General features: G+C 43.2%; 2 protein-coding genes and 1 non-coding gene across 9 annotated transcripts in view; 2 read left to right on the top strand and 1 right to left on the bottom strand.

Moving 5' to 3' along the window:
- The window catches only part of erp44 (endoplasmic reticulum protein 44), a 70237-nt gene extending 53284 nt beyond the window's left edge, over window positions 1–16953 (bottom strand). The window contains exon 1 of the mRNA XM_078423552.1: window positions 16806–16953. Coding sequence (XP_078279678.1) covers window positions 16806–16865 — 60 coding nt within the window. The 5' untranslated portion in view covers window positions 16866–16953. The remainder of the gene's footprint in view (window positions 1–16805) is intronic.
- Window positions 16954–17089: 136 nt separating this feature from the next.
- Window positions 17090–23007, top strand: part of invs (inversin) — a 169891-nt gene continuing 163973 nt past the window's right edge. For 3 of the 7 annotated variants that reach the window (XM_078423464.1, XM_078423482.1, XM_078423427.1), the window contains exon 1: window positions 17090–17215. The gene's annotated coding sequence lies outside the window, so the exon portion shown is untranslated. Of the gene's footprint in view, window positions 17216–17804; window positions 17928–23007 lie in introns of those variants that run through there. The other 4 variants (XM_078423476.1, XM_078423447.1, XM_078423488.1 and 1 more) reach the window with 3 other exon arrangements.
- LOC144611135 (U6 spliceosomal RNA) lies at window positions 18578–18679 on the top strand. The gene has a single exon (XR_013549488.1). It is a non-coding gene; the product is annotated as a U6 spliceosomal RNA (small nuclear RNA).

Raw genomic sequence — 23007 nt, 5'->3', positions numbered from 1 at the left:
GAATCCATGAATACAACATCCACAGCTCTGTCTTCATCAACCTTTTCGGTCAAATCCTCTAAAAACACAATCAGGTTTATGAGACATGATCTCCCATGTGCAAAACCATGTCGACTATCCCTAAACAGACCATGTCTATCTAAATGCACGTATATCCTATCCCTCAGATTACTCTCTTGTAACTTTCAGACTGCAGATGTTAAACTCAGTGGCCTGTAGTTCCCTGCAACCCTTCTTAAATAGAGGCACAACATTTGCCTCTGTCCAGTCTTCCGGCATTTGCTTTAAACAAGTTCTAACACTACAATTATAATTTACAGTTTAGGAAATTAGCTTGGATCCAATCTTTATTTCTTGTCGCTTCCACCTTTGGCACCCATGTCCCATTAAAATTATTTTTGTCATCTTATTTTAAATCAACATTTTTGTCCTTGCTTTCTCAGTCCTGTTCACTTTTAAAGTTTTGACAAATGATTTGTACAGTAATACCTTGCTAAGGACTCTCTTCTAAGAAAACTAATACTGGTATAATACATTTACATTTTTCCCACCACCCCAATCATCCTGCTGCTTCAAGTTCCATCCCAGAATTCAACATTTCCATTTTATTCCTCTTCTTTCCCTTGCCCCTCCCCTTCCACCCATATTACCCCCTCTGATTTTACATTTCATTCTTCCCTTTTCCTTATGACACCCTTTTGTCCCCTTTGCTACGTCTAGCACTTTGTCACTTTACTCCACCCATCTGATAATCACTCCCACCCCGTCACCCACAGCAGAAAATACATGTGAAAGTGTCCAGCAGTATTCAAAGTAAAAGTATCTAAAGTAAAAACTGCAAGAAAATCATAGCTTAATGCTCCCTGTCTGAATGCATGTAGATGTGTAACAAAACGGGAGGGACGACGACAAATAGAAACAAATAACATTTAATTTAATACCCATGACAATGATTTGGTTGCAAGGGAACCAAGTCTGGGAACTCAGTGTTCCAGATTGAAGTTCTAAACGTTTATATGGGAAAAAAAAGAAATGACATGGAGTAATATTGTTAATCAAGGAAGGTGTCACTGTACTGCAAGTAAATGATAAAGGCGCAGTGCATCGTGGGGGGAGGGGGAGTAAATAAGTGGAGAACAGAGTGATCGAGATGTTCTTGTTCCTGAGACACAAAGTTAACAGGCAGGTACAGCATGTAATTGAGGTGGCAATTGGTATAATGCCCTGTATTGCCAGCAGGTTAAAATTTAAACATAGATAAGCATTGTTACAATGGGTAATGATTTGATGGCGGGACAATGAGGCAGCAGCTCTACCAGCTGCACCACTGGATATCATATAATCACATTATCACATATCACGTCTCTCCCATTTTGGTTTACACGATGCTGCCCTTCTTTAATCAGAGGGTGGTTAATCTGTGGAATTTGTTGCCAGAGGGCTGTGGAGGCCAAGTCAGTGGGTATTTTTACGGCAGAGATAGACAAATTCTTGATTAGAACGGATGTGAAGGGTTATAGGGAGAAGGCAGGAAAATGGGATTAGATCAGCCATGATTGAATGGTGGAGTTGACTCGATCGGCCGAATCTGGAAGTATGCATGTTCAAACACCTATAACTTGTGAACATCGAACTCAGAATCAGAGTAAATGGGTCTTTTGAGACCCGAATGACTGCTCCTATTTTCTTATGATTAAATGAGAAAGCAGGTGATAGCTTAGTTTAATTGAGAGCTACAGTGTGGAAACAGGCCCTTCAGCCCACCGAAAAGCAATCCCTGCACACTAACACTATCCTACACACACTGGCGACAAGTTACAGTTATACCAAGCCAATTAACCTACAAACCTGTACGTCTTTGGAGTGTGGGAGGAAACCAAAGATCTCGGAGAAAACCCATGCAGGTCACAGGGAGAACGTACAAACTCCGTACAGATATGCACCCAGATAAGTCAGGATTGAACCAGGGTCTCGGGGTGCTGTGAGGCAGTAGCTCTATCGCTGTGCCACTGTGCCAAGCCATGTGAAGTAACATGTAGCGTCAAGTAAATAAGTGGCAATAAGACAAAAAGGAACAAAAGTCCAAAGAAAATGCAAATAGGATTTTTTTTTTAAAAATCACCCCAAATTAGCAGAAAACTGAATGAGAAAATCTGAAACTAAACTGGTGATTGTATGAAGATAGTGAATTCAATAGACAATAGGTGCAGGAGTAGGCCATTCAGCCCTTCGAGCCAGCACCGCCAATCAATGCGATCATGGCTGATCACTCTCAATCAGTACCCCGTTCCTGCCTTCTCCCCATACCCCCTCACTCCACTATCCTTAAGAGCTCTATCCAGCTCTCTCTTGAAAGCATCCAACGAACTGGCCTCCACTGCCTTCTGAGGCAGAGAATTCCACACCTTCACCACTCTCTGACTGAAAAAGTTCTTCCTCATCTCCGTTCTAAATGGCCTACCCCTTATTCTTAAACTGTGGCCCCTTGTTCTGGACTCCCCCAACATTGGGAACATGTTTCCTGCCTCTAATGTGTCCAATCCCCTAATTATCTTATGTTTCAATAAAATCCCCCCTCATCCTTCTAAATTCCAGTGTATACAAGCCTAATTGCTCCAGCCTTTCAACATACGACAGTCCCGCCATTCTGGGAATTAACCTAGTGAACCTACGCTGCACGCCCTCAATAGCAAGAATATCCTTCCTCAAATTTGGAGACCAAAACTGCACACAGTACTCCAGGTGCGGTCTCACCAGGGCCCGATAAAACTGTAGAAGGACCTCTTTGCTCCTATACTCAACTCCTCTTGTTATGAAGGCCAACATTCCATTGGCTTTCTTCACTGCCTGCTGTACCTGCATGCTTCCTTTCAGTGACTGATGCACTAGGACACCCAGATCTCGTTGAACCAACAGAGTCTAGAAATAGTGTGCTTTATCAGAATGTATTTTGTTTTAAGTTTATATGGAGCTTAGTTGGTACATCGAGTGCCCCATGAACAGGGACTAGAGCGGATGAAGAATTACACTGACTGCAAGCTCAGGCTCACTGCTGAAAAGTGACATTTTCTACAAAGCATTCAGCCAATCTACAACTGTAAAATTAAAAGCACCATACACTGCTGGACAGTGGAAAGGCTGTGGTGCTAGAACATGCCTCGAGAAGAGCGGGTTTCAGTGCAAACACAAGAGCAAACCAGAAAACCCTGAAGAGAACAGGGGGAGGAAATTATCATTGATGCTGATGATACTTTGTGGGTGTCAGAAATTGCAAAGCATTGTGATGACCTCCAAGCAGGTAGATTTGTTGGATAAAAGGTACAGCACGGCAAAGAGAGAAATGGAGGAAAAGCATTGTGGTAATCACACACAGCCTTGCTTGACAATGGTTTAAACCGAGAATTGGTCTGCTATAAAGTCACACAGCACGGAAACAGGCCCATCGGCCCAACTCATCCATGTTGATCGTGATGCTGCATTTAAACTAGTCCCATTTGCAGACCTCCGAACATTTGATTTTATAAATTCATAATTTTGATGTCCAAAATCCAGAATTTTACATCAAAATTCATAATATGGCGCGTAATGCAACTTTTCAGCAAAAAAGGTATGCATACCAAATGCCCGGACGCATTGCGCTACATTCATGTGTGAAAAATGACTATTATTTCCAAAAGGCTGTAGTTCTTGGACTACATGTACAATGTCAGGCCTATCATGAGTAAATTCTGCTATTTATAGAAAGGTTATTGAACAGAAATACTTTTTGCAACAAAGATTTTGCTTTTTCCTTACACATCCCAATCCTCTCGGGATTGAATAAAAGAACAATGGTCATAAAATGTATGACTATGAAGAAAGAGTTGATATATGAGACTCGACTAAGCATACAGAAGTACTTATTGAAGTAAATTTGCACATTAATTGATAATCAGCCCTAAAAGGTGATAATTGGCTTTTCTGCTGTGCTTTATATTTTAACCCCATCTCAATTAATTAATATAGTTATATAATCTTGCACTTAAATTTAATATTTACTCATTACAGTTCCACCACTGGTTTTCTGGCACCCTTGGTTCCAGAGCTTTGCTGGTTTATCCAGCCAGCCAAGGAAGTCGGCTCTGGGGATAGATGTGTTGGCTCCAGCTGGGCTGGAGTTCCAGAGCCCCAGCCGCAGGTTGCAAATCCACCGATTGGCCATGGAAGTCCCAATGAGGTTGAGATTGGCTGCCCTGCCCAGCCTGGGTGCCACATTTTCTGGGAGACCCAGGGCGGGGGAATTCTCGTGGAACCCCTAGCGACTGAATTGACAAATTGGCCATGGAAGTCCTGATGAGGTCGAGATTGGCTGTCTTGTCCAGCCTAGGTGCCACATTTTCGGGGAGACTTCCAGGGCGCAGGATATTTCTCGCAGAACACCTGGCGACCGAATTGAGAAATTGCAATTACCGACTGTTTTGCGGAAAAATGTGAGGCGAAATCGGAATGGCGGAAATGAAATAAGAAAACGGAAACTTTCCACCAAATTCGGAAGGGTTGGAAGGGGTGCATTTGCCTGTGTTTGACTCATACCTCTTCAAAACCTGTTATTCATGTACTTTCAAACTACGCCATTTACATTTCACACAGCCAAAACAATCAAAGAACATTCACACACCTGCCATTCCCTCTTCTCCCCTTTCCCGTCGGGCAGAAGATACAAAAGCTTAAAAGTACATAGCAACAGCTTCTTCATCACCGCTATCAGACTATTGAACGGACCTCGGATAAGCCAAGGTAAGTGTCCCGATCTCCCTATTTACCTGGTTGCACTCCCTGCACCTGGCTTGATTTCACCCATACACGGAACAAATGTGCCTGCATGCAAAGTATTTCACTGTATCTCAGTATGCATGACAATAATGAATTAATAGCTTAAACTAATGCCCTCTAGTTCTTGATTCCCCACCCCTGGGAAAAACCCTGTGCATTCACCCTTTTTATGTCTGTTAGGGAGTCATAGAGTCATACAGTGTGGAAACAGACCCTTCGGCCCAACTCGCCCACACAGACCAACGTGTCCATCTACACTCGTCCCATGTACAAGACCATGCTGCCTAATCCTAATTAGCCGTTATCCATCTAAATGCATGGGAATCCCTGAGAATAATCTCCAGTAACGTTCCGACTACAGATGTTCAGCTCACTGGCCTATAGTTCCCAGCCCTTTCCCTGCAGCCCTTCTTGAATCGAGGCACAACATTTGCCACCCTGCAGTCATCCGGCACTTCATCTGTAATGAATGATATAAATTATAGCCAGCGCTCCCACAATTTCCTCTCTAGCTTCCCTCAGTGTCCTCGGATATATATCCTCTCCCGCCCGGGAGATTTCACCTTGCCCAGCTCCTGTGGCTCCACAGAGTTGACCGCTTTGATTCCTGAGAGGTTCCACTCTCAGTTGTGAATCCTTTAGCCAAAATCAAGGTTTACGTTCCATTATGAAATAGATACAAAGTGGAGAATTCCTGCAGTAGCCAAATTTGACACATGTATTATCTACAACAAGTATCTCAAGGTAGACACAAAATGCTGGCGTAACTCAGCAAGACAGGCAGCATCTCTGGATAGAAGGAATGGGTGACATTTCAGGACGATACCCTTCTTCAGACTGATGTTGGGAGTGGGTGGTACAGAGATTAAATGTAGTTGGAGATAGTAAGACTGGTGGGAGAACTGGGAAGGGGGAGGGGATGGAGAGAGGGAAAGTAAGGGCTACTTGAAGTTAGAGAAGTCAATGTTCATACCGCTGGGGTGGAAGCTACCCAAGAGAAATATGAGGTACTGTTCCTCCAATTTGCACTGGGCCTCACTTTGACAATGGAGGAGGCCCAGGACAGAAAGGTCAGTTCGGATATGGGAGGGGGAGTTAAAATGCTGAGCAACCGAGAGATCAGGTAGGTTTAGGCGGACTGAGAGGAGGTGTTCAGCGAAACGATCGCCGAGCCTCTCGCCAATATACAGGAGTTGACACCTGAAACTGCCCTGCGGTAGATGAGGTTGGAGGAGATGCCAGTGAACCTCTGCCTCATCCGTAAAGACTGCCAGGGTCCTTGGACGGAGTCGAGGGGAAAGGTAAAGGGACAGGTGTTGCATCTCCTGTGGTTGCTGGGGAAGGCACCTGGGGAGGGGGTGGGTTTGGGTGGGAAGGGACGAGTTGACCAGGGTGCTGCGGAGGGAACGGTCTCTGCGGAAAGCAGAAAGGAGTGGGGATGGGAAGATGTGGCCAGTAGTGGGATCCCGTTGGAGGTGGCGATTATATGCTGTATGCGACGGCTGATGGGGTGGAAGGCGAGGACAAGGCGGACTCTCTCCTTGTTACGAATAGGCGGGGGGGGGGGGGATAAGAACGGAGCTGCGGGATATCGAGGAGACCCTAGTGAGAGCCTCATCTATAATGGAAGAGGGGAACCCCTGTTCCCTAAAGAATGAGGACATCTCCAATTACCTGGTATGGAAAACCTTATCCTGGGTGCAGATGGAGGAATTGGGAGTAGGAGATAGAGTCTTTACAAGCAGGGCGGGAAGAAGTGTAGCTTTGGGAGTCAGTGCATTTGTAATAGATGTCAGTCAATAGTCTGTCTCCTGTGATGGACACGGTGAGATCTAGAAATGGTAGGGAGATGTCGGAGATGGTCCAAGTGAATTTGAGTGCAGAATGGAGATTAATCGTGAAGTTGATGAAGTCAGTGAGTTCTGCATGGGTGCAAGAGGTAGCACCGATGCATTTGTCAATGTAGCGGAGGTAGAGTGTGGGAATATGGGCAGTGTATGCCTGGAACAGTGATTGCTCGACGTACCCTACAAAGAGGCAGGCATAGCTGGGGCCCATAGCTACGCCTTGGATTTGGAGGAAATGGGAGAAGTTGTTAAGGGTAAGGACCAGCTCTACTAGGTGGAGGAGAGTGTTTGTAGATAGAAATTGGCTGGTCTGTGGTCGAGGAAGAAACGGAGGGCTTGAAGACCTTCCTGGTGGGGGATTGAGTTGTAGAGTGACTGAACATCCACAGTAAAGATGAGGGAGTGGGGGCCTGGAAAACGAGGTCTTTGAAGAGACGAAGGGCGTGTAAGGTGTCTTGGACATAGGTAGGGAGGGATTGGACCGGGGGAATAGGAACGAGTTGAGGTATGTGGAAATTAATTCAGTGCTCATACCCCAGCGGATTGTCCTCTGTTGAAGAAAATAATACACATTGGATGCAATAATGTGGACGGTCACATCAAACAAATGCAATGGAGACAGAAAATGGAAGCATGGAATGGAGACCATTACTACCAGCGAGGTACAAGTATAGTCAATTTTCATGTTTCCTTGCGACATAGAAAGGAGAGGGGGTCATTCATGATAGTTCGGATCATTCAAATTCCCTCACAGGTTTGCTAATCTGTTCTCCCTGTAAATTGTTCTTACAAACTTACCTTCAACTCTCCCTGCTGCCCCCCCATCCCTCAAATTCTATTAGTCACAATTTACAGTGGCTAATTAACCTAGCAACATGCACATTTTTGGGATTTGGGAAAAAAATAAGAGGAAAGCAACATGGTCATGGGAGATATCCCCCATAAACAGCAGAGATAGTATTCAACAGAGCTGATGCTCTGGAAAAGCAGCCTGACCAGCTGTACCACTCTGTTGCTCACAGATCACTGCAGAAGACAGTGGGCTTTCTAAACTTCTCAAGCTTGAACTTGAAAATCTCATCTTCACTGCTGCCAATTGTCACCTGGCTTGAGTTATTCACATTTGGTTTAGTTTAGAGATATAGCATGGAAAGAGGCCTGGAATCCGCAATGTGAGATAATGTTTTACAAAAAATGGACAAGCATGGAGGGACATTGGCGAGCCGTCGCCCAAGAGTGAACAAAGAGGTCACTAGACGTGGGGGTGGGGTCGGTGAGATCAATGAGGGATTCAGGGTGTGGGGATGGAGAAGAGGGACTATACCGAATACTTTTGTAACCTTGTCAGCCTCTTTGCACACTTGTGTACTTTATGCAAAACAAATAATTTCCCTGTACCAAGTACACGTGACAATAAAGTAACAATTAATCTTAGATATGACATAAGCAAAATTTGTTAGCAGACATACTTTGTCAAATGATTTGCTATCTATTCAATCATTATTATAAACACCAAGGTGAAAGCCAACAATAAATTTTAAGCAGACATGAATGCAGTTTGCATTAATAGGAAGGAATCATTTATTTATTTTGGCAAAGATTTTCAGGTGCTATTTGTTCACGGCAACATCCTTAAAATGCAGGATGTTCATAATATACACGTTCAACTGGGTAGAAGGCAATTTAGCTTGTGTTCAAATACTAAACTTCAATATGGAAAGCATGCCAGTTACAATTAAAGTGAAAGAATATTGTTGAATCACAAAAATTTATAGCGTGAAGCAGCCATCTGAGCCAACATGCCAGTTCTCCAAAGATTTATTGACTTTTGTTCCAATTGAATTTCTCTTTTGCAAATATTTATCCCCTTCTCTTTGAAAGGCCATAATCAATTGTCTACTAGTGCTTTTCTTAGACATTCCTTACTGTAACAACTTATGAAAGGTCATCAACTTGAGTCATTAACTGCTTCCCTCTCCACTGATGCTGCCTAATTTGAGAATCTCCAGCATCTTTCGTTCCCTCTCATCAGATCTCATTTTCTTCTGTTTGTAAGAGTCTAAGTTCTTTAATCTCCCTTCAAAACTAAATTCTCACCTTTACTATTGTAATAGAAATCTTTTATTAATTTGCCCCAAATGCATCATCTCGTATTTCTCAAATAAATTTTGGAAAGTACCGATCTGTCTAACATATTAACCTACCTATATTCTCGAGACTCTTACAACCCTCCAGATTCACCATCAGAAATTTATCAAGTTGTCCATGATATACCTATGATGTTTCCTCTATGCCCAAGTCCAAATTTCACCCATAGTAAACATAATATAAAAAGGAAAAGGAAACAATACATGGAGAAAGTGTAGGCAAACATCACTCGTTGTTTTCGACTCATCTGTCTTTTATTCATCTATTACTACTGTCAATTTCCTTCAATATCATGCATCTTAATCTATATTGCTTGCTGGACACATTTAACATGCAACTTTTGAAATCTATTTGCATAGCATTCGCCAAATATTCTTCACTAAAGAGTCACTTTGGCCTTAATAACACCACTTAAATTTAACAGACATCACTTCCTATTTACAATCCCATGATGGTTGTCAATCAATGTTGGTGTCATCACACCAAGTCTATGTTTTAAACCCATCGTAAAGCTGAATCAGAGGCACTATCAGAAATAGAATAGAATAACCTTTATTGTCATCCAAAAGAGATTTTGTCACCCACAGTCCAACAGTAAGAGCAATAAAAATAAACAATTCCACATACAATCACAAACCAACACAAAACAAAAAAAAGAAACATCAATGTGTTCCAGAACACAGAGTTCCAACTCAAAACCACATTCTCAACCAGTTTCCCCTGACTTAGTAAGGGTGCACATTTATCTTGATGTTGAAGAATGAATGAATGAATAAGTTTATTGGCCAAGTATGTGCATATATCATATCATATATATACAGCCGGAAACAGGCCTTTTCGGCCCTCCAAGTCCGTGCCGCCCAGTGATCCCCGTACATTAACACTATCCTACACCCACTAGGGACAATTTTTTACATTTTACCCAGCCAATTAACCTACATACCTGTACGTCTTTGGAGTGTGGGAGGAAACCGAAGATCTCGGAGTAAACCCACGCAGGTCACGGGGAGAACGTACAAACTCCTTACAGTGCAGCACCCGTAGTCAGGATCGAACCTGAGTCTCCGGCGCTGCATTCGCTGTAAAGCAGCAACTCTACCGCTGCGCTACCGTGCCGCCCATATACAAGGGATGTGCCTTGATCCTCCACTCACAAATGACAACACAAACATACAGTTAACAATGAAGAATAAAGCATAAACACATCAAAACAATAAGGATACAATATTACGGTCTAAACATGTGGGTGGAAATAAACCAGAGCAAAAAAAAAAAGAGACTACAGACTTTGGTTAGTGAGTAGGACTACTACTTGTGGGGAAAAAAGCTGTTTTTATGTCTGGCTGTGGCTGCTTTGACAGTCCGGAGTCGCCTTCCAGAGGGAAGTGCTTCAAAGATTTTGTGGTCAGGGTGAGAGGGGTCAGAGAAGATCTTGCCCGCTCACTTCCTGGCCCTTGCAGAGTACAGTTCGTCAATGGGGGGGAGGTTGAAGCCAACAACCTTCTCAGCTGATCGAACGATCCGTTGCAGCCTCCGCTCAACATAATGTTGACTCAAGCTCACACACAATGGGGTCAGTAGAATCTGGGTTCACATCCCTCTGGTGACTTCAATCCAAAACTAAGTGTATAATTTAAGCACAATAACAAGTCATAGCTGTACCATCAGTGATGCTGCTTTCCAGGTGACATATCTAAATTTACTCTTTGCTAAATGTTAAAGACCATACGCTACTATTCTAAAAACATACAAACTCTGTCTTCTTCAAGATGCATTTGTCAACATAACATATATCTGAAGAAGGGTCTCAACCCGAAACGTCACCCATTCCTTCTCTCCAGAGATGCAGCCTGTCCTGCTGAGTTGTGTCTATCTTTATTTGTTCAATAGCTAGTTTATGTTGTTGATTGTTATTCTGAAGTTAGCTGACATTTTCCTGCTCTATAATAGCTATTATATGTCATTTAATTGAATTGCAAATTTTTATCTTGTCATCAATGCGCATTATTTTCTTTCTACAAACGGTAAAATATTAAAAAAGAAAATGAAAGGAATGAACGTGATGGGGTTTCAGAAAGATGTACGAGATGGGGTTTCAGAGGGGAATAGAGCAACATTTTGACAGAAAAAAACAGAATGGAGGAGGTTCCTAAAGTTGCATAAAAGAGTGCTTCAAGCTTTGAAAGAGACAGAGCAGCGAAAGAAAGTGGTAGAATTTGTGGAAATCCATCAAAGCAAGGCTTCTACTATCAACTTTTTAAAAGCTTTTACTTTAATTACACATCTTAGAGTTCCCTCAGAATTTCATTTCTGCTGCATCCATTGTCTTCAATTTTCTCCACTATTTTGTAAAGCTTTCCATGTAGCCCAATGGATCACATCTCCTAATAATTTCACAAATCATGGTCGCTCATTATCTCACTCTTGATTTTCCACCTCATCCTTTGCAAATTACTTGTTTTCCAGTTATTTGATATCTCAAGATTACTGAATGATAATTTATTTATTTTCTTCCCTGCACTTTATTCCAACATTGCTTAACTGCCATTATTTTAAATTTTGAGATAAAGACTAAACGCAAACTAATAACCAAAAATCATAATTAACTGCTGTCAAAAATTAAATTTGTGGCTGTATGAATTAACATTAAAAAAAATTGTACATTATTCAGTCAAATACAAACCACTTCTGCAAAAACACTAGTCTGAATTTACTATTTATGTCAGTTATGGGCTCATGAATGATCTCTGTCTACAACAATCATCTATCTTTGACCCACCTACCATTGGCTTGAAAAAAATTAGCCCATGATTTCCAGAGTGTCATGTTGGTAATAACTGAACTGTTGATGTGGTTAGTTAGTTTTAACCCTTGGCACTTTTAATTAACTTGGTTCCAATCATTTGTGAAATGTATCAAAGTCAATCACATACAATCCTGTTATCTGCGGTTCATGGAAGAGAATATTTGGCAACTGTTCAAAGTGATTTGGACTTGAAGATTTCCTTTAAGAAACTCAAAGTTTTTTTTTTCAAGCACCAAAGAGTTTTAATTGTATACTTTTCCATGTCTTCTGGTCTTTCAAGCATTTACCCACTCCAATCAAAGATGATTTTGGATGTGCTTCCATTATCATCTTGTATCTTGTGGTCCTCACTTCCGAAGAGTCCACCAGGGACTATACTGGAAGTATCCTATACCCACTAGGGACAATTTTTAACACTATCCTACACCCACTAGGGACAATTTTTACATTTACCAAGCCAATTAACCTACAAACCTGTAGGTCTTTGGAGTGTGGGAGGAAACCGAAGATCTTGGGAGAAAACCCACGCAGATCACGGGGAGAACGTACAAACTCCGTACAGACAGCATCCATAGTCAGGATCGAACCCGGGTCTCCAGCGCTGCATTCGCTGTAAGGCAGCAACTTTACCACTACGCCACCGTGACCGCCCGTATTATATTGCATGTATTATAGCTGCATGAGCTTTTCCATAAAATTTCCTATTTACATTGATAGTTTGCTGGATGATTTTAATTTTATCAGGTTTCTGTTGATTCAGGATGTTTTGTTTAGCATTTCATTCTGCGCTACCGAACTAAAGGTGTTATACTTGAATAACTGAACTAAAGGTATTATATTTAAATGCACGCGGTATAAAGAACAAGGTGGATGTGCTTGTAGCACAATTAGAAAATGGTAGGTATGATGTGGACACAACAGATCCTGAAAGAGGATCAGAGTTGGGAGCTGAAGATCCAAGGTTACATGTCTTGCCAAAAAAACAGATAGGTAGGCAAAGGGGATGGGGTAGTCTGCTGGTAAGGAATTTAAATTTAGTCCTTAGCAAGGGGCAACATAGGATCAGAAGATGTAGAATCCTTGTGAGTAGAGCTAAGAAAATGCAAGGGTAAAGAGACCCTGATGGGACTTATCCACAGGCCCCCAAATAGTAACCAGGATATAGGGTACAAAGTACATCAGGAAATACAATCAGCATGTAAGAACGGCAATGTCACAGTGGTCATGGGAGTTTTCAAATATGCAGGTAGACTAGGAAAATCAGGTTGGTACTGGACCCCAAGAGAGGGAATTTGGAAAGTCCATCGCAATAGAGCAGCTTGTAGTGGAGCCTTCCAGGGAAAAGTGAATTCTGGAATTTGTGTCGTCTAAAGATCCAGATTTGATTAGGGGCCTTAAGGTAAAGGAACCACGAGGAGGTAGTGACCATAATATGATAAAATTCTACCTGCAACTTGAGAGGGAGTAGATGACATCGGAGGTGTCGGTGTTACAGCTGAGCAAAGGTGCTCACAGTGGCACGAGGTAGGAGCTTGCTAAAGTTGATTTGAAAGGGACCCAAGCAGGATTAACAGGGGAACAGCAATGGCAGGAATTCCTGGGAACAATTCAGAAAATGCAGGATCTTTTCATTCCAAACGGCAAGAAAAATTTGAGGGTGAGAATGAGGCGACCATGGCTGACAAGGGAATCAAAGTCAGCATAAAACTAAAAGAGAAGGCATATAACATTGCAAAGATAAGTGGGCAGCTAGAGGATTTGGAAGCTTTTAAAAAACAACAGAAGGTAACTAAAAGGCAATACGGAGAGAAAAGATGAATTTTGAAAGTAAGGTACACAATAATCTAAAAGAAGATAGAAAACATTTATTCAGGAAAAGAGCAAGAAAGAAACAAGAGTGGACATTGGACCACTAGAAAATTATGCTGGAGAAGTAATAATGGGGAGTAAAGAAATGGCAAAGGAATTAAATTACTTTTTTGCATCAGTCTTCACAGTGGAAGACACCAGCAACGTGCCTGAAAGTCAAGAGAATGAGGGGGTGGAAGTGAGTGGTGGCTACTACTAAGGAGAAGGTGCTTGGGAGGCTGAAAGGTCTGAAGGTGGATAGGTCAACCGGAACAGATGGATTGCACCCCAGGATTCTAAAGAAGGTGGCTTGAGAGATTGTGGAAGCATTAGTCATGATCTTTCAAGAATCACTAGAGTCAGGAGGGTAATGTGTGATAGGATCAGAATTAGGCCATTCAGTCCATCCTCTTGTCCACCATTCTATCATGGCTGATCTATCTCTCCCTCCTAACCACCTCTTGCCTTCTCCCCATAACCCAAGAATGTATATCTCGTGATGCAAATCATGAATGTATATCTCGGCCTTAAAAATATCCATTGACTTGGCCTCCATAGCCTTCTGTGGTAAATAATTCACCACCCTCTGACTAAAGAAATTCCTCCTCATCTCCTTCCTAAAGAAACATCCTTTAATTCTGAGGCTATGACTTCTAGTCCTAGACTCTCCTGCTTTTGGAAACATCATCTCCACATCCACTCTATCCAAGCATTTCACTATTTGGTAAGTTTCAATGAGGTCCGCCCTCATCCTTCTAAAATGCACTAATCTTTTTACAGAAAAGTGTATGCAGCATTTGGTGCCATGGCATTTCAAGCACTTATCCCAATTTTTTTTGCATCCACCTCCCACTGACTGGATAGGATCAGGAAGCAGATGGCAGAGTATTTGTCATTGCTAATTAATGGAATATTGAAGGGAAATAGTTAAGTCATGATCTAGCATTTGTACAAAAAGGATAATAAATGGAGCTGGTGAAACACAATGGAGGGAAGAAATAAAATTATTGAAGCAGTGGTTGAAAAATTCCTGCTGATAAGGGCAGTGATGCAGCTAGCAAAGCCCCTGGTTCACAGCTCCACCACCAAAGTTCAATCCTGAGTTTCGGTGCTCTCTACGTGGAGCGTGCACATCTTTCCTGTAACTACGTGGGTTCCTCAAGTGCTCTGGTTTCCACGTACATCCCAAAGATGTACAGGTTGGAAGGTTAATTAACCTCAGAAAAATTGTCCTAAGTATGCAAATCGGTGGTAAACATTGGGGGAAATTGATGGGAATGAGAGAGAATAAAGAGAGATTAGTGTAAATGGATGCTTAATGGACTTGTTGCGTCAAATACTTGATAGTTCCTGAGCTATATGACCCCAGAGGTTGTGGGTGAAGGCAACTGTCTTCAACCATTATCTACCTTTTGCCAAACAAGAAGTTAACCTGTAGAGATATCTCAATTGGTGGTAATTTTAAGCCAGGATTTATTGGTGCCATATTCTGTCAATTGCTGACTGGATCATAAGGGCAGTTAATTCAATTTGAGCTCTAGGATTTAGTTATTGACTTTGTGTACAGCAGGGGTTGTTATGTGGTTCTGACAAAACACAAGTTGGCCACCAGAGACAATATGTCACTTTGCTGAAAGTTGGGAGTTGGACAATGGATTAGTTTTCGATTGATTGAAAGATGCAGAATGGAAGCAGGCCTTTCAACGCACCGAGTCCATACTGACCATCGATCACCCCATTCGCAGTAGTTCCTAGTAACTGGTCAGATTTTCTGGAAATAACATATCTCATCAATCTTCCTCATTCTTATCAGATGGCAAAATTCAAACCAAACTGGAAGTGCATAACTATATACAGATCACAAAAAAACAGATATTATCATGACAATCCTGTATTGGACCTCACAAGAAGCATTTGTGAGACAAACAATCATCCTGACAAAAGGTCTACACTCTTGATATTAATTTCCCTTCAACCATCTACCATTCAGTTAAATTGTTCCCAAATTCGCAAAACCAAATAATCTTCTGACTGCAAATTCTCTTCAGTACAAAAATAGCCTACTTCCCTCTCTCCTTCTTCCTCAAGATCAGATGCCATTGACATTCTAACCTACATCTTTGCCATGTCCATGTTCCCACTTATTCAAAATAAATTCCTTGCTACCTTCCATTAAGCAGATGGCTCAAAACTGTACATATCTATTCAAGACCAAGTTATACTTTGGAATCACAATGCATTAAATTTTAAAGTTTAGAACTCTTTGTGGTCTTGCTATTTGCCTATCGAGCACCAGAAACTTAATTTCCTCAGCGTTTTTTTCTTGTACCCACTATACCATAAGCCTGTGACTTATCTTGGAATTCTTTTCATAATACTCCCCATCTGCATACATTCCTTCTCCCTTAAATCTACTTTTCATCCAACCTTTGTCCTTTAGTCCCATTCCTGTCTTTGTCCGAATACTTTCTCTGCGATTGTTTGGTGTCATGTCAATTCAATTATCTGATGTGATCGTTTTCTAAACAAAAGTGGATAGATTTCCCCACAATAGACAATAGGTGCAGGAGGAGGCCATTCGGCCCTTCGAGCCAGCACCGCCATTCAATGTGATCATGGCTGATCATTCTCAATCAGTACCCCGTTCCTGCATTCTCCCCATACCCCCTGACTCCGCTATCCTTAAGAACTCTATCCAGCTCTAATCCACATTAATTCAATTGAAGGATATGCGGATTAAGCAGGACAATTTTACCAGATGGTAGAACATTTAAGGGGGATTAAAAGGATCAAGTAATTTCAATAAGCCTTTCATAGAAGCTTCTCCATGCCAGAGATCAACGTTGGTGTGGCTCAGAGAACATTCCGTTTCCGGGTGCCTGGACCAAAAATATCAGCCTATGAAAGGCGGACACAACAACCGGCCGGTCGGTCGGTTTAACACACAAGTTCCGGGAGAGACCGAAAACGGTTCAAATACAGTTGATGACGGCTGGCTTTACTTAGCGAAACGATAACATTTAATTACACTATTTTTTTTATATGTCCTGTTTCCGTCCCTATATAGGATGGGAGAGAAGAAGAGACTCTGCCCTGATGCTCGGACCTGCAGGACATGGCACTGCCTGAGTTGCAGCTAAGCTCAGGCCGGTCAGACAATGAAGCGGAGCACAGCCTGGGTGTACGGCACAGACGGAGATCTCTGCTTCAGCCCGCGGAGGCGGCGGCAGCTCCGAGTCCGGCTCATCTCCACTTCTCCCCCGGACCGGCGCTAGCCTAGGCCGAGGTCCCGCTCCGAGCTTCAGGTACCGAACCGAGAGATAGAAAAAGGACACGATGCTCACCAGCAGAAGGAGGATGTGTCCGATGGAGTCGCTGGGCAGCAGGGGCGCCGACGGTGTCATGGTATTGATGCGGGGGGTGCTGACTGACCGCGCGCGCTCCACACTGCTTCACCGCTCCCCGAGCAACCCCGGAACTGCAACCCGCGGCCCGACGCTGCAGGGACGACGCGGATAAAGCGCTTCCGGCGTGGCGCACTGCATGCAGGGAGCTGTAATGCCGAGTCCCGCCCTCGGTGGTGGTTATGATCATAGACCAGGATGCGCAGAGACTACAAGAGCCACAATGCAGCGCGCCCGCCGACGCTGCACAAGAGGGGCAGGTCAGGAGAAAAGAAATATTTTTTTTTGTTGGTGTGAAAAATAAATGGGGCTTAATTTCCAACCGGAGTCTGCTGCCAGACAGTAAAGTAGTGAGTTGATTTATTTATTTCGGACGTTTTTCCTGTGTTGTCGCATGAGTGAAGGAAATAGAGCTCGAAGTTGTAAAATTAGCTTCAAATTTTTTTTGTCCCTGGGCCTGGGGCTTTTGATTTGGGTGTAAACAACGACCTACCAATAATACATAGTGTAAGCAAGACGATTAACGGCGCCGTGTCTTTTTAATCCGAAAATAATTTGTAATTCCGATTAACTTTGCATCATTTTGTTTAAAATCATGTTTATCGCGATACTATTTAGAGTTTGGAAAAGCTAGCTCGTATTAAAACTACCAACAACAAAAGGCCTGTTCAATTCAGCGAAGAGTAGCGTTTGCGAATGTGTAAGCCCAGCCGTGCTAAATAGGAATATTTCGCATATACTGACCATAATATTTAATTCGACGTGTAGAGTTTTTTTTGCATATTAAAAATCTATCGGTTAACGGCGTTACGTCCCTAATTTCCCTGATGGTAGCCTTGTTCTTGAATATCTACTGACTTGATGGAGAAGGTGCTCCAGCGATGCTGTTGGAAGTCATTACTTTACTGAGGCCTTCTGCCGAATTTACCACCATATCCGGAGCAATCCCAACATTATCGTAGCATGACGACCAGACCTGCACACAGTAGCCCAGCTGCTGCCTATCCATTGCTTTATAGAGTTGTACCACAACCCTTGTATTCTACGCCTGGGCTAATGAAGGTAACTGTCATTCATACCTTACCCACCAAACCTATTGAGTACCACCTTCAAGGTTCTTTAGACTTTTACATTTTGTTTCAATATTTCCTAAGGCACTGAAGATAGACAAAAAATTACTGGAGTATCTCAGCGGGGCAGGCAATATCTCTGGATAGAAGGAATGGGTGACGTTTTGGGTCGAGATCTTTCTTCAGACCAAAGGCATTAACGTTCATTGTGAATGTTCTGCCCTGAGTAGACCTCTCAAAGTTCTTCACCTTGCACACCATAGAACCATTAAAAAAATAGGTGCAAGAGTAGGCCATTCAGCTCTTCGAGCCAGCACTGCTATTCAATATGATCATGGCTGATCATCTAAAATAAGTACACCGTACCTGCTTTCCCCCCATATCCCTTGATTCCTTTTGCACTAAGTGCTAAATCTAACTCTCTTGAAAACATCCAGTGAATTGGCCTCCACTGCCTTCTGTGGCAGAGAATTCCACATACTCACAACTCTGGGTGAAAAAATGTTTCCTCATTCTTTATGTTTCCTTATTCTTAAACTGTGACCCCTGGTTCTGGACTCTCCCAACATTGGGAACATTTTTCCTGCATCTAGCCTGTCCAATCCTTTAAGAATTTTATGTTTCTACATAAGATCCCCTCTCGTGCTCGCTTCGGCAGCACATATACTAAAATTGGAATGATAGAGATTAGCATAGCCCCAGCACAAGGATGACACGCAGATTCGTGAAGCGTTCCATATTAAAAAATAAAATAAAATAAATGATCCCCTCTCACCCTTCTAAATTACAGTGAATACATGTCCAGTCAACCCATTCTTTTATCAAATGTCAGTCCTGCCATCCCAGGAATTAACCTGGTGAACTTACGCTGCACTCCCTCAATAGCAATAATGTACTTCTTCAAATTAGGAGAACAAAATTGCACACAATACTCCAGGTGTGGTCTCACCAGAGCCCTGTACAACTGTAGCACGACCTCCTTGCTCCTAAACTCGCATCCTCTCGCAATGAATACCAACATGCCATTAGCTTTCTTCACTGCCTGTCATGCTTACTTACAGTGACTGATGTACAAGCACACCCAGGTCTCGTTGCACCTCCCCTTTTCCTAATCTGACACCATTCGGATAATAATCTACCTTCCTGTTCTTGGCACCAAAGTGGATAACCTCATATTTATCCACATTATATTGCATCTGCCCACTAACCCAATCTGCCCAAGTCACCCTGCAGCCTCATCGCAGCTCACACTGCCACCCAGCTTTGTGTCATCCGCAAACTTGGAGATGTCACATTTAATTCCCTCGTGTAAATCGTTAATATATATTGTAAATAACTGGGGTCCCGGCACTCTACTAGTCACTGCCTGCCATTCTGAAAAGGACGTTAATTCCTACTCTTTGCTTCCTCTCTGCCAACCAGTTCTCTATCCATATTAATACCCTATCCCCAATACCATGTGCTCTAATTTTGCACACTAATCTCTTGTGTGGGACCTTGTCAAAGGCTTTTTGAAAGTCCAGATACACTGCATCCACTGGCTCTCCCTTATCCATTCTACTTGTTACATCCTCAAAAAATTCCAGACTTACATCAGATTACATACCATCTGCTGTTGTTTTGCCGATCATATCAACCCTTCTGTATGTTGCTGTAGTTTTAGACTCTTCTCATTATCAACACCACCAGCATTTTTTTCCTGTCACCTGCAAACTTTCTAAAATCTTATCAAAATTGTTGATGTCTATTATATACAGTAAGGGTCCACTGATCCCAGTGGTGCATCACTGGTCACAGCCTTCCAGTCCCTAAAACAACACTCCACCAACATTCTTTGGAACAATTTTGGGATCAAATTGCCCGGATTTAACAAACTTTAACCTGTAGGTAGTATATCACCTGTTGCTTTTCCTCTAAGAACTGTGTACCATTAATGAGTAAATAGGTAAGTATTGTAAACTATCATGAAAGAAAGTAGGGTTAGAAGCTCTATCCTGTTCACTTGCCTTACTGAAGAGCAGTGTAAAGATGTAATAGATGGAGAATTCCATGATTTAGATTCTGCCACGATGAAGGAGCAGTGATATTGTAATATGGAAGTATAATGTCTATCAGGGAGGATTCTTCAGTTGGTGATTTTCTGATGCACTTGCTGCCCTTGTCTTCGAGATGGTAGAGGTTGTGCGTTTGAGACATTCTCTGAGTTACCAAAGTTTATAATTGTGAAACATTTTGTAGATGGTGCATATGCTATAACTAATGACCAGCTTTGAGGGAAGTAGTTGGATTGCGTGGAGGATTGTTGCGAAATTGTGCTGCTTTAACCTGGATAGTGTTGAGCTAGTGCTGTTACAGGTGGTCTAATCCAGAGCCAGGGATTTTCCAGATTTCTCCTTCCTACTCCGATCAATCTGAAGAAGTGACCCAATGAAACACCACCTGTTCCTTTCCTCTACAAATGCTGTCCGATCCACTGAGTTCCACCAGCACTTTTCTTTTGCTCAAGATTTTGGCATCTGCAGTTTCTTGTGTCTCCTTTCATTATGAAAAAATGATCTACTGAACATCTTCTGCACTGCTGAAAGGCAGTCCCAAAGTAAGGAGACCAGAACTGTACATGGTATTCCCACCCTGCTTCCTGCAAAAACTATCTCCTATTACCAATTCCTCCGTTTACATCGCAACTGCACCCAAGGTGAGGTGTCCATACCGGGACATCCGAGATTTCCTTATTCTGTCGGGAATGGGGATTCCCCTCTTCTATCAAAGATGAGACCCTCACATGTGGCTCCTCAGTATCCCGCAGCTCTGCTCTTGCTCAATCTCCTTCCTAGTTGCAACAGGAACAGAGTCCCCCTAGTTCTCACCTTTCACCGCATCAGCCGTCGCATGCAATGTTTTTGCCGATGTTTAGTCACATCTTACCCTCTCCACCCCTTTCCGCTTTCCACAGAGACACTTCCCTCCGTAACTCCCTGGTTAACACATCCCATCCCACCCAAAGCACCGCCTCCCAGGTATGTACCCCTGTAATCACAGGAGATGCAACACCTGTTCCTATATCTCCTCCCTCGACTCTGTCTAGGGGCCATGACAGTCCTCGGGCGAGGCAGATGTTCACTTGCACGTCCTCCAACTACCGTATCTGCTGTTCCAGGTGTGGATTCCTATATATTGGTGAGAGCAAGCGGAGACTCGGCGATTATTTCGCTGAACACCTTCGCTTAATCCACCCTGGCCTATGTGATCTCCCGGTTGCCAAACACTTTAACTTATTCCCATACTGACCTTTCTGTCCTGGGCCTCCTCCATTGTCATAGTGAGGCCAAATGCAAATTGGAGGAACAGCACATCATATTTCACTTGGGCAGCTTACAACCCAGTGGTTTGACAATTGATTTCTCTAACTTCAAGTAACCCTTGCATCCCCTCTCTCTCCGCCTCTCCCCCAACCCTACTCATTGTACTAGTTTTACTGTCATCCTGATTAGTTTCACTGTCTGTATAAACTCGTTATCACCTAGCCCACAGCCAACAATGGACTGTTGTAGATTCCACCTCTCCTTGATCATCGTCACTTTTTCATATCTTTCATTCATTTGTTCTTTATATCTCTATAATCACCGTCTGTATCTCTCATTTCCCTTTCCCTAGATTCAGTCTGAAGAAGGGTCTCGTCCTGAAACGTCACTTATTCCTTTTCTAAAGAGATGTTGCCTGAACGCTGAGTTACTCCAATTTTTTGTGTCTATCTTCAGTTTAAACCAGTATCTGCAATTCCCTCCTACACACAGTATATAGGGTACAGACTCACTAAAGACTTGGACATTAATAGCCAAATTCTCTAATTTTGTGTTCCTTCTGCTGAGCAATAATTTCCATGTAAACTATCTGCAGGCTAACTTTGTGTCATGTACATGAGGTCACCCAGGTCACTTTGAATATCAGCATTTAAAAGTTACACATCACAGATATTTTTTTACTTTTCCTACCAAGTACAGTAAGCCCTCTGGAGAACATGAATAAGTGACATTCCTTCCAGCACCAGATAGTCCTTCTTCACCAGCTGCTGCACAGTCCACTTGATGCGGTTGTTGTTGCCGCTCCTCCCCTTGTAGTCCCTGGCCGGCAGCACTTTCTGTGGGTTACCGACAGGACTGGGTTGCTCACCATGGGGCTCCCTCCCCTCTCACCAGCTGTCGCTTCTTCCTGTTGGCCGTCGCTTTTTCTGCTCCACCATTGCCTCCTACTCCTTCTCTCCTTTTCCCCCACAGTCGCCAAAGTCTTCCAAGATGGAGTATGTCAGCGACTCTGGGGAAGCAGAAGGAGGAAGAGGTGGCAGTGGGGGGAGGGGGGAGAGACAGACGTTGAGTGGACAAAGTAACGGAAGAAGATGGAGGAGGAGGAGGCGGCGGCAGTGGGAGTAGTTGTGAGAGGCTGAGTGGACAAAGTGACGGGCAAAAGGAAGAAGTGGCAGTTGGTGAGAGGGGTGGGAGTTCCCTGGTGACTGATCCCGTCCTGTCGGAGCCTACAACGTGAGCCGCAACAACAGCTGGGTCAACAAGATGGTGTGGATAGCTGGTGAAGAAGGGCTGGCTGGTGCACCTTGTCGGTCTCTTTTTTTTTTGCCTCCCCTTTCTCCTTCTCCCCTGGAGTCGCCGACATACTCCACCTGCCCTCCTGCTCTACGACCACATTTTGAAATTTTCATCTCCAACTGCCGGCGTGACATTAACCGCCTCAAATTCTCCACTACCCTGACTAACTCTAACACCTCCCCTCCTAAACGTGCAGCCCTCCACTCACTGCAACAACCCTGACTTAGTCATCAAACCCACTGACAAGGGAGGTGCTGTGGTAGTCTGGCGGGCTGACCTTTACCGGACCGAGGCCAGATGACAACTCTCAGACACCTCTTCCTACTTACCCCTGGACCAAGACCCCACCGACGAACACCAGACCTTAATCATCAGCACCATCAAGGACCTCACCATTTCCGGCGATCTACCCTCTAATGCCTCCAAACTTATCGTTCCCCAGCCCCACACGGCCCAATTTTACCTCCTACCTAA

Source organism: Rhinoraja longicauda, chromosome 2 (genome assembly GCF_053455715.1).
Source record: "Rhinoraja longicauda isolate Sanriku21f chromosome 2, sRhiLon1.1, whole genome shotgun sequence".
NCBI classification, from domain to species: Eukaryota; Metazoa; Chordata; class Chondrichthyes; order Rajiformes; family Arhynchobatidae; genus Rhinoraja; species Rhinoraja longicauda.
Note: the sequence above shows the minus strand (reverse complement) of the source record. Positions and strands in the feature narration are given on the sequence as shown.